Source organism: Thamnophis elegans, chromosome 1, assembly GCF_009769535.1.
Source record: "Thamnophis elegans isolate rThaEle1 chromosome 1, rThaEle1.pri, whole genome shotgun sequence".
Taxonomy (NCBI): Eukaryota; Metazoa; Chordata; class Lepidosauria; order Squamata; family Colubridae; genus Thamnophis; species Thamnophis elegans.
In genome coordinates, this window is record NC_045541.1 from 63,999,158 (window position 1) to 64,010,292 (window position 11,135).

General features: G+C 46.0%; 1 protein-coding gene across 1 annotated transcript; it reads left to right on the forward strand.

Annotated features, from left to right (window-relative positions):
* The first annotated feature begins 444 nt into the window (after positions 1–444).
* On the forward strand, positions 445–10,680 carry FEV (FEV transcription factor, ETS family member). Its single transcript, XM_032219533.1, has 3 exons — positions 445–493; positions 957–1,031; positions 10,178–10,680. The coding sequence occupies exons 1-3, from the start codon at positions 445–447 to the stop codon at positions 10,678–10,680; spliced, it is 627 nt and encodes a 208-aa protein (XP_032075424.1).
* Positions 10,681–11,135: the final 455 nt, after the last annotated feature.

Here is an 11,135-nt window from a genome sequence, read left to right on the forward strand (position 1 = left end):
CGCGCGCTTGTTGGCTCAGAAGCGCTGGAGCAGAAGCGCCGCCGGAGCCGTCCGGGCCTTGCCAGGCCAGGCCATGCCAGGCGGTGCCTGTTTGCAAAGAGTTAAGGAGGCGGAAAACGCGGCGGCCGCGGCCGCCTCTCTCCATAGAAACGGCGATCTTTAACGGGGGAAACTTTATTAAAGTCTGATGGGCCGATAAGTGCCCGCGCCGCGCCTTTAATTAAAGCGCAGAGGAAATTGCAGGCGCGCGCCCCTCGCGCGTTGCCAGGCTACTGCTGCGCCCCCCTCGCCCCTCCTCTCCTTCCTCCTCCCCGAATCTGCGCTCGCCCTCGGCGGGTGGCGGCGATGGCAATACATAATAATAACAACCGCAGCCGCAGCCACCCTCTTCCCGGGCGAAGGCCATAATACCCCCCGCGGGCGCGGGGTGCGCGCAGAGCTGCCATGAGACGCGGCGCGGCCCGGACCCTGCTGCTCAACATGTACCTGCCAGGTAGGGCAGAGGCGGGCTCGGCCGCCCAGTCGCTCGAAACTCTCCCCGGGCCTGGCGTGGCTGCTTTTTGCCGCCGGAGGTGTGTGTGGAGGCTGGGGGAATCGAGCCCTTTCCTCCCCCTTGATTGTCTGTTTGCTAGCCGCTGGCAAAGCGCGCGGAAAGCCGCCTCGTCCTTCCCTCTTTAAAGCGGCCCCGACGGCTCCCGTCGGAAGTCGGATTTCCTTTTTCCTGGACGCGTTTCCTGGCTTCATAGCGACTTGGCGGGGAGGCGGGGGAGCGGCAGAGGCGGGCGGCGAGGGACGAGGAAGAAGGCGAGGCTCCTTCGGGGAACGGCGTTTTTTGTTTTTTGTTTTGCTCCCGCCAAAGGATGAGCTGACCGAGGCTGCGGACGGGGATCGGCTCCGATTTGGGGTTTTGTACTCCTCAGCTACCTGCCCCCCCACCCTTTCCTCTTTTCCTGCAGATCCGATTGGGGAAACTTTGTTCAAAGAAGGCAAAAGCCAGACGTGGGGCTCGCTGGGGCCAGGCATTCAGAAAGGTAAGCGCGAGTTGGGGTCGTCCCCCCCCCCCCCGTTTGTTACAGAAGTGATCGGGAGCAGGGCGGAAATGAAGCTTTAAGGATCTGGCGACTCCACTAGCTTGTTCCGAAGGGCTTCATTTTAAGGGTAGGCGCCCGCTTTCAGCGATGGGTCTTGGTTGTCCCGTCGGTCGGAGTCCCCCTTCGCAGGGATGAGAGGGAGCAGCGCTTCTGAATGGCGAAAAAGGCGCATTGGGCAGCTTTCGTCCCTGCTCCACTTTAATTTATTTCACTTTTGGTGGTCTCGAAGCCAACGGAAGCGGCATGGAGATGCGAAGGGACCAGCCGCACCGATCGCGAAGGGTAATTTAGGCCAAATTGCGCCGAAGGCGGAGTCTGATCCGGGGGAGAAAAATGGTTTGATTCTTACCAAGAGACGCATTGGAGCTAGAATGCGTTCCATGTCCGCGGTTAGCTATTCCCGACGCGAAAGCCCAATGAGCTGGAACTATCTGACTTCTAACGCTTTCCTCGTAAGGCTGGCTTTTATTTGTTTTAACGTAAGCTTAGCTCCGAAATCCCCTTCGACTCAGAGAGCTATTTAACCCTAACTTGAATGCCCAGGTTATTGAATTAACTCACTTTCTGATTTCATACAATACGTTTAGCAACCCAATGGCCTGTTCTCTTAAAACAAACTAACCAGGTTCGATGCTAGTCAAGCTTAGCCTGCTTTTTCCTGCAGCCCCGAAATCTTTAACCGGTCGGGTAAGTGTATTGTGAGAACCCCTTTGGCAGGCGGACTGGTAGGGTCCTCTCTTTAGATGTTGATGCTTGAACCTGATAAGACTTTTTCCGGTCACCTTTGAAAGATGATGTCATTCTTTCCAATCACTCCTTTATCGCCACATATATAGTTTATCGATGTATGTAGTTTGAGCACTGGAGTCAGTGATCCCATAAATGGAACCAAGAAGCAAGCCAAGCTTGTGGACAAAATCTTGGGATTCTTTTGTTAACTGATTAATTTTACTGTTTTAAATGGGAATGTCGACCTATCGGGTTGTCTTAAATTCGGAACCATACTTTGGATGGCCCACATTTATGCATGAAGTGTGCCCGCTGTCCTCCTTCTCGAAAATGCCTTTTACTAAAGATCGGCGCACCCAAGTTTTTGCTCCAAAGGGTTGCTTTGGGAAGAAGCTGTCTCTGATGGAAGGGAAACTGTTTCCGCTTGGCTCAAAGGTTCACCACTTGGTATCCTTCGCTTCTCTCTTTGTTTGGATGCAGAAAACGCGCATTTATCGCCCATCCTGTCCTGAACGAAGAGTTCACAGTGGCCAGCACGGAAGCCGGGCATCATCCAGAGGGAAAACCCGCCCGTTCATCTTTATGCCTTTGAATAGCACGTGAAACAGAACAGCACAGAATCCTTTAAAGGCTGAGGCCACTTGGGTGGTGCCGAGTCGGTGAATGCTTGCAAGGGACTTTTGTCTCCCTTTCCCCTTAAACTCCAAATTTTAGGAGAGCTTTGCAATACACACACACCCCAGGTTCGTAGGTCCGTAATCTTGTTTGCAAATGGTGCAAAAAGGTGTTTGGACAAATTTGACTTGAGTGTGTGTGTGGGGGAGGGGGGTTGCTCTGGCCGATTGGTCGACTTATTTTTCAAGAACAAAAGATGTCCCCCCCTTCTTTATAGGAGCCCGTATTTCTTCCCTTCTCCTTCCTTCCTACATTATATTGGGAGATTTCTCCCTCTGCCTACCCACATCCTTTGCCTAAAGTGGTAGATACAACCAAGGTGGAAAATATTTCTAACCCATTTTGATTGGGTGAAATCAGAGCTGAATTTTATATAGCCCCAGAAAGAATATGCCAATGAATGGTGAATGCCGCGTGGGACTGAAATACAAAAGCAACCTGGAATTAGGAGAAATCCTTGCTAAAAAGTAGTTTTGAACATTGCAATGCAAGGATGACTATTTCAAAAAGTCACAGCAACACGGATATGGCCGTTCCTTTGAAGAGATATTTTATCCAGCAGACCATCAAATTAACTTAACATCATTTGTGCCTCTATCTTACACACACACGTTTACCTGCATTGCAGTCACCTTGACGCAAAGCAAACGAACAGCCTCATCTAACTGATCCAGAGCACTTAATGCAGATGTACTTTCAGCTTTCGTTTTATTTTTAATGTACTACTTGGAAATTTGCGCCACAGTAATTCTGACGACCTTTCAAAAGGCTGTTTTCCTGATAAAGGGGAAAACATCTCTTTCTCTCTGAAAACGACGTCAATTTGGGGAGATCGGATTGCTTAAAAACAAAGATATAAAAACTCCCGGGGTTCCAGAACCACGTCTTCTGATTAACGTGATATCCTCCTTAACGGGAGTTTCCCTTTCAACGATCCAGTGCTTCGCACTAAAACAGACGATTCCCTTGGAAACATAAATTCCCTTAAAGGGTTTGGGAAAATCGGCTTCTCTTGGAACGGGCCTCCTTTCTGGGGTGCTAAATGCCTTTTTAACATCTCTGCCTAGGAGTGGGGATGCACTCAACGAAGATTCTTGCGGCTTCTTAAGGACGCCACGTTTAGTATCTACTCTTGGTCCCATTTCTCATAAGGGGAATACATTCTGGAAAGGGTAACATTATGCATAGAGGTGGGTGGGTGAATGGAAAGGAAGAGAAAAATAATGGGGAAAGGGTTGCCGAGAGAGTCATCTGCAGCTGGGTGTGACCTAGACATGCTAAATTGGATTGAAGATAAGAAACCGGAATCTACAGTTTCTTTACTTCCCTGCGTCAGACCGATATGCTGTGATCGCTCCTGCAGAGACACGGGGCGAATGTTAAGGTTCCCCAAGACTAAGGTTTCCTTCTGGAAACCATTCAAAGTGAACTTCCGACGAGGCCAGACATTGTCGCAAGAAATGGCCCTGCAAAAGTATGGAAGAAAAGGCGTCGAAAACTCTCCCCCCACGTTACTTACTTGAACCCGCAGAGCAAATGCTCCCGGATCAAGCGCCGGCGTAGAACCAGACCAGCGCCAGCCATCCCCGCTTGGACGGCTCTGCTCTCCGCCTTTCCTCATCCCTGACCGAAATTGCTCCCCGAGCAACCGTGACGCGTCGTCTTCTTCAGTGTCAGCAGCATCCGAAGAAGCAGCCGCGCAGCAAACAGTTCCTTTCACGGGGCCCCTGCCTCGAACGCGACTTTTCCCCATTTGTAAATCTTTTATACGCATTTCAAAAATCGGCCGAAAGGATCCCCCCCCCCCCCAACCGGGAAAGCGAAGGTTAGAAGAGAAAGGTCAGCTATGCCCAAGGCAGGTCGGCTCGCGACGTCTAGGAAAGGCTCCGTGTGAACGTGCGCAGTCCCCCCCCCCTCGGCGAGGAAGAAGCCCTCCAGCTTCCAGCGCGACCGATTCCCACGCATCCAGCTAACCTGGAATTTTTTTGCCTCGGAAAGTGGAGGAGGAGATATGGGACTGCTGGGAGAAGTTGAAATTTGCTTTTGTTTTCCTGGCTCCTCCAGAAACAAGTTCTCCTCCAAGCTCACACCTGGCTGACCCTCAAGAATCCTTCTGGAAGAGAGACAACCAAGAACCATGCTAAAACTACCATCAATATCCCCGACAGAAAGTCACAATAGTATGTGAAATAAATCTATCCTCTGAGTAATGTTTTGCACTCCCTCCCTTCTTTTCCTTCTCGAACTAGCTGCCCCCCTCCCCCCCAATCCCTGAATTGGGCAGGTTTCTCAATCCGCCAAGAGGTGGTGGCATTGCCTGGATTTGGGCTGATTCTAGGCCCAGGAGTCCTTTGGCTGGACCTGGTTATTCTTTTTCTCTTTTAAGTGGGGAAAGAGGAAGCACACACGGCACCATTGAGTGTAAAATATGTGTAGAGAGGCAAATGTGCCACTGGCTAAAGAAACCAGCTGGAGTGTTTCAACCCTTGAATCTCTCTCAGGCTTCAGGGCCAACAAGTGCCGCCAACCAGTTTCGACCGGCTTCTGAGAAGACTTGGGTGGGACCCATCTCTTTATTTTACTGTGTTTTTTGAAATGAAGTCAAAGTTGGACATTATATTATATGGCTTCTAAGTATGAATGATGCCTACCTACCTACAAATAAAGGAAAGCAGAACAGAGGAAGCATGTTTTATAAAAGTAAAATGGGAGGGTTGTTTAAATTCATTTAAACAGAAATTGTTTTCCCAGTTGCAAATTTATGGCTGCGAAAGTTGGACCATAAGGAAGGATGGATGCCAAAGAATTGAGACCTTTGAACTATGGTGCTGAAGAAGACTCCTACAAATCCCTTGGACTGCAAGTCCTAGAGGAGATCAACCCTGACTGCTCTTTAGAAGGCCAAATCCTGAAGAGGAAACTCAAATACTTTGGCCACCTAATGAGAAGGAAGGACTCACTGGAGAAGAGCCTAATGCTGGGAACGATTAAGGGCAAAAGAAGAAGGGGATGACAGAGAATGAGGTGGCTGGATGGAGTCACTGAAGCAGTAGGCGTGAGCTTAAATGGACTCCAGAGAATGGTAGAGGACAGGAAGGCAACTAACAATAACAACAAGCAGAAATGATAGACAGAGGTGGTTCCTACTGGTACGGTATGGTTCGGCCAAATAGGTAGTAACTGCAGTAGACACGTGACCATACCGGTTCTATCCTCGGCGCCACCATCTTTATTTTCTGTTCTGCACATGCGCAGAACAATCTTCATTGAAAAAATGTAATTTTTCCCCTTCCTTAATAGTATGCACATGCCAGTCCCAGAGAGGTCCTAGATATGGGCCATTTTTCACAAAAATGGAGGTGTTTTTTCCTTCCCCCAGTCTCCAGAAGCACTCTGCAGGACTGGAGGAAGGGGAACATGCCCCTGTTTTTTCAAAAAACAGGCCATTTTCTGCCCATTTTTTTGCAAAAACCGGAGCATTTTTCCCTTCCCCCAGCCCTGCAGAAGCCTGCAGAGTGTTCCTGAGAGCCAGAACTGGTCAGAACCTGCAGAATACCACCTCTGGTTTTAAGGTTTGGAGATTGTATCGAAAAGTTATTGTATCTTCCATAATTTGAACAGCTCACCTCCTGTCTGTTGAATCTCAAGTTAAATGGGGCTGGGACTATAGGTTAGAGAAATAAAAGAAAACAAAATTCTGGAAGCAGATAATTGTAAACCCTGTCCTTATTGTAAATAGGTAGAAGAAAGGCAGGCAGGCAGGCTATAAGCATATATTTACCTCATATGTCACCATGTCCAGTCCCTAGTTATCTCATATAAAGCTAAGTAAGATCAAAACCTATCAATACTCAATGCTGGAAGGTAGATTAAGAAGGAGAAGGAGGAGGAGGAGGAGATGAAGAAGGATGAAGAAAGAAAGAAAGAAAGAAAGAAAGAAAGAAAGAAAGAAAACAAAGTACTTGGTGATTATTTCCACACTCAAAAGGTGCACAAAATGTAACTTTGTTACCATTAAAGTGTCAGTAGCTTCCCTCGCCATTAAGGAATGCTTCTGAAGTAATGCTGCTTCTTCCAAGAAGAAAAAGGCACGTGATTGTGCCAAACAGAAAATGCTAAATAGACCCAGGTTTCAAAGCCGGATCTGGCATCTGCATATTTCTGTCTTAGGTTAATATCAGCAACCCAGGGGTGGGTTCCAACAGGCTCTACTGCTGGTTCGCTTATGTGTGCGCTGTGCACACATGTGCAGTGTGTGCATGTGCAGTGCAATTAAAATTGTTCTGTCCATCTGCAGAACTGAAAAACAAGATGGCAGAGCCTACAGTGCCACCCGAAGAACCGGTTTGGGGGCATAGCAGGCCTGGATCGCTGCTGGTTCCAGCGACCCAGGCCATCAAACCACTACCGGTTTGGCTGAACCAGTCCAAACCGGTAGGAATCCACCACTGCAACAACCCATGTAAGTCTAGAGAGTAACTCTCTATCTGAGTATGTAATAGTTGTTATGGAAAATTTAGAAGCACAGAGCAAAACCCATGTGAGGATAAAAAAACCATGCTTATTGCATTCATTACAAGAAAGAAAGACCCTGAACAATGGGTTTACTGAATGGCAGAATATATCCAACGATAAAAACACTCAGGGAAGCTTTTAAAAATATGCTTCCGCAGAGGGACGTGTGTTTCTCTGCTTCTAGCTCTGGAATGAATTTGCTCACATCTCCCCACCCTCCTCTTAATCATGCTGTATCGCTTTTGCCAGCTTTTCATTGTGAAATGATTGGAGTATCTAATTTCATGTTTATTGTAATCTATGTCCTAACATTATTTAAAATCTTTTCAAACTATTGTTTGGCTGCCTTAAAAATTTGCCATAATAGTAAGACAGGATATACATTAAACTGTTAAATAGTAAGTGATATTATAATTCTTTGTCTGAAATTGTTAATGCTTTTGCAAAATGTTAGGTACAATTTCAGGACATCAAAAATAAAAATGATAAACAAATGGAATAATCCTATTCAAAACATTGGGTAGAAATTAGAAGCATCAAATTAAATCCTAGTTAGATGTTTAATCATCTTAGCCTGTTTTAACATAGCACTGCTTTAATCCTATAATGCCGACTGAAATTAGAATAAGTTAATTTAATGCAGTTCAGCAGAAATCACGTGCTTTGCATTCAGGAAGTCTCAGGTTCAAATCTCAGAATGGCTGGGAAAAGTCTTTGCTATCTGTTGGTTTTCAAACAGAGCCAGAGGTTGCCCAGGGATCTTACTGTGTTAACACAGCTGCAGTGTAGTACAGTATTGTATGCAATAAAAGTGCACTGAGCAGAAGTTAGTGTATTGGAGTGTACTGAATGAAAATCAGTTCTTTAATTCCCATATTAAAACAGTCTGGAAGCCATAATGGGGAAGCCTGATTTTGAGGATCCAAAGTAGAGTAGAAGCTTACACATGCAAATATATATATATATATATATATATATATATATATATATATATATATATATATATATATATATATATATATATATATATATATATATATATATATATATAGGCAGGTGGGAGCCGTGATTAGGGTATCCTTTGTGCACCTTTGTATTGTGTGCCAGTTGCACCCATTCCTGGCCTGGGAGGCCTCTGGTCACAGTCACTCAGGCCCTCCCATCTAGATTACTGCAATGCACTCTACATGGGGTTTCCTTTGAAGAGTATTTGGAAGCTTCAACTGGTGCAGAATAGTACAGGTAGTAAATGGTGCCAGTTATTCAACACATGTAACACCACTGCTTCATGAACTGCATTGGTTGCCAGTGTGTTTCTGGGTGCAATTTAAATCCTGGTTGTCACCTTTAAAGCCCTTTGTGGCATGGGAATATCTGAGATACTATATTCTCCTGGGGTTTCTATTCATCCACTTTGGTCCTCTAGGACAAACATCCTTGGATCCTATCAGCCAAGGAATGGCAGCTGCCAAGGAATAGCAAATGTGCCTTTCTATTGCTCCTTCCCCCTCAGAACATCCTACCTCCTGAGATTAATTGGTTGTGATCCTGATGGCTATTTATAAGTCCTGATTATGTGTCCAGGCCTGGGATCCTGAGTATATTAATGATTTTGTTTCCAGGTCTACTTTTTTGTACTGTGTTTGTATTTGGTTTAAATGGATTGTATGATTGTTCGCTGTCTAGAGCAGGAGTGTCAAACTCAAGGCCTGAAGATCTGGCTCATGGGGCCGCCCTGGAAACAATGAAGGACCAACCTGCAGTGCCTCTGCCAGGGAAAACAGATCTTGGGAAGGCTGCGTATGGCCCTCCAGAGCCCCATTTTCGCTGGCAGAGGGTTGCAGGAGGCTCTTGCAGTCGAAAATGGAGGTTGGGAGCTTGTTTTTGCTGGCAGAACGCTTGGGCCTCCACAGCCCCCTCGCCCGTCCAAGTGATGTTGAGCTGGCCCTGCCCACCCCAGCCCCCCAAGGTCAAACACAATCCTGATGTGGCCCTCAGAGAAATCGAGTTTGGCACCCCTGGTCTAGAGTCACTTGTTTGAGATGGCAGCCACAGACATGCAATAAATAAATATATACATGAAGAGACACCGCGAGAGGAGATCCCTGTTAGCAAAATATGGCAGCAAAAGTTTACATGAGTGACTGCTACTCACAACTTGTATGTTGGAAAAGGTACTAACAGGCTCCCCATGAGCCTTTTACACTCATACTGATAGTACAATGGAGATGAGTTCTAGAATTTGTTGCTTTTGCCAGCAAAAGTGCCCTTGTGTCTGCAGAATATTTTTTTTCTGAAAATTTTTTTATTTTTATTTTTTAACATGCATATAATCCAAAGTATACCTTACATCTTAACAAACATTTTTTTAAAAATATTCAATGATATATCGATTCCTCTTGCTATGAAGCCCCATCAATGGTTATTTGCTCTTCTGCTTTCCCTTCACTATATTATAGTTTATTTCATATTCAACCCTTCTCCTCTCCCTCTTGCCTCCTCCCTACCTCCTTTCTTCTCTCTGCCATATCTCTCATCTCTACTTCCCTTTGCTCTCTTCCTCTCCTCTCCTCTCCCTCTTCCCACACCTTCCCTTTCTCCTTCCTCCCTTCTGCTTCTCTCTCTCCTGTCTCCTCTCTCTCTTTCCCGCTCTTTTTCTCCCTTCCACTCTCTATTTTGCATGGTGTATTTCAACTTTTGAGCAAACCCCATTCAATATCAGTGGCATTAATAATTATATTCCAAAAAACTATTTTCCATATTACTAATTTTACATACCTTCTCTTTTTAAAGGTATACCTATATACGAGTTCCATTTGTTTCTTCCTACCCCCACAAGCCTCTTTTTTGGCTGAAGTATGAGACAGATTCAGGTTTTCAGATATCATTAAGCACCCATATTTTTTAGGTCTCATGTTGTAACTTTATATATATATATGGTTAGGCGTATTTCCAAATTTCCCCTCCATTTTTTTTCTCTCCCCTGGTAACTTTTCCAACTAATATTTTTCTTATTTATCTTCAGAATATCTTGTTCCGGCTGTCAACCTCAATAAGCTGGACTTGCAGCAAAGTGTCTGATTCTGTTTGGTTCCTATGTTCATTGGGGAGTGGAAGGGGCAGAGGGGGAGGGGAAGCTTCTCTAACCCCCTCCCTTGGTTTTACAGGCAGTGGGCAAATCCAGCTGTGGCAATTCCTCCTGGAGCTGCTTTCGGACCGGGCCAACCTCAACTGCATTGCCTGGGAGGGCACCAATGGCGAATTCAAACTGCTCGATCCCGATGAGGTGGCCAGGCGCTGGGGCGAACGCAAGAGCAAGCCTAACATGAACTATGACAAGTTGAGCAGGGCCCTGCGCTACTATTACGACAAGAACATCATGACCAAGGTTCATGGCAAGCGCTATGCCTACAAGTTTGACTTCCAAGGTTTGGCCCAGGTCTGCCAGCCAGCAACACCTGACCACACCTTGTACAAATTTCAGGCACCCCTTCCCTTCTCTGGCATCTCCAAACTCAACATCATGGCTTCAGGAGTGACCCCAACCAGTTTCTCCTATTGGCCAGGCTCCGCCCCTGCCCTGTATCCCAGCCATGGCTTGCAGGCTTCAACGCCCTTCAGCACCATGGCAACATCTCATATCAACAACATGAACAGCCATTACCACTAGACCTCTTCTGGTTGCATGGGGTGTGGTGAGGAGCTGGGACAATAAAGTTTGACCCCTAAATTTCAGCTTAGACATTTCCAGTGCAGAAAAAAAAAATTTATTAGCTTCACCCATCATGCTAAAACAAAAAGTAGTTTTTGCCTGGTTTTGGTTTCATGTAATACATGAAACCAGCTATTTATGGTTTGTGGCATAGCACAATGTGTCAATCCAGCCACTACAACCTATTCAATAACAACAGTGAAACAGACCAGGGATTAGGCAGATGGCTGAATCTAAGCTATTTTGTAAAGTGGAAAGATAAACTTTATCGAGACAGTCTGGATCTCAGCACAGGAGTTGAATCTACCCAGAGCCATTGTGGACTGGATTCTCATCCCAATGAATCCATATTTTCCAGGGAACATTTAAGTAATTTCCCTATTTTTTCATTTTAAAAAACCCACAATAAATTA

Bases quoted from the DNA above. Each gene is read 5' to 3' on its own strand.
- FEV (XM_032219533.1), top strand. From the start codon at position 445: ATGAGACGCGGCGCGGCCCGGACCCTGCTGCTCAACATGTACCTGCCA. The intron at 494-956 runs GTAGGGCAGAGG...CTTTTCCTGCAG, and splicing joins GCTCAACATGTACCTGCCAG to ATCCGATTGGGGAAACTTTG. The intron at 1,032-10,177 runs GTAAGCGCGAGT...TTGGTTTTACAG, and splicing joins GGGGCCAGGCATTCAGAAAG to GCAGTGGGCAAATCCAGCTG.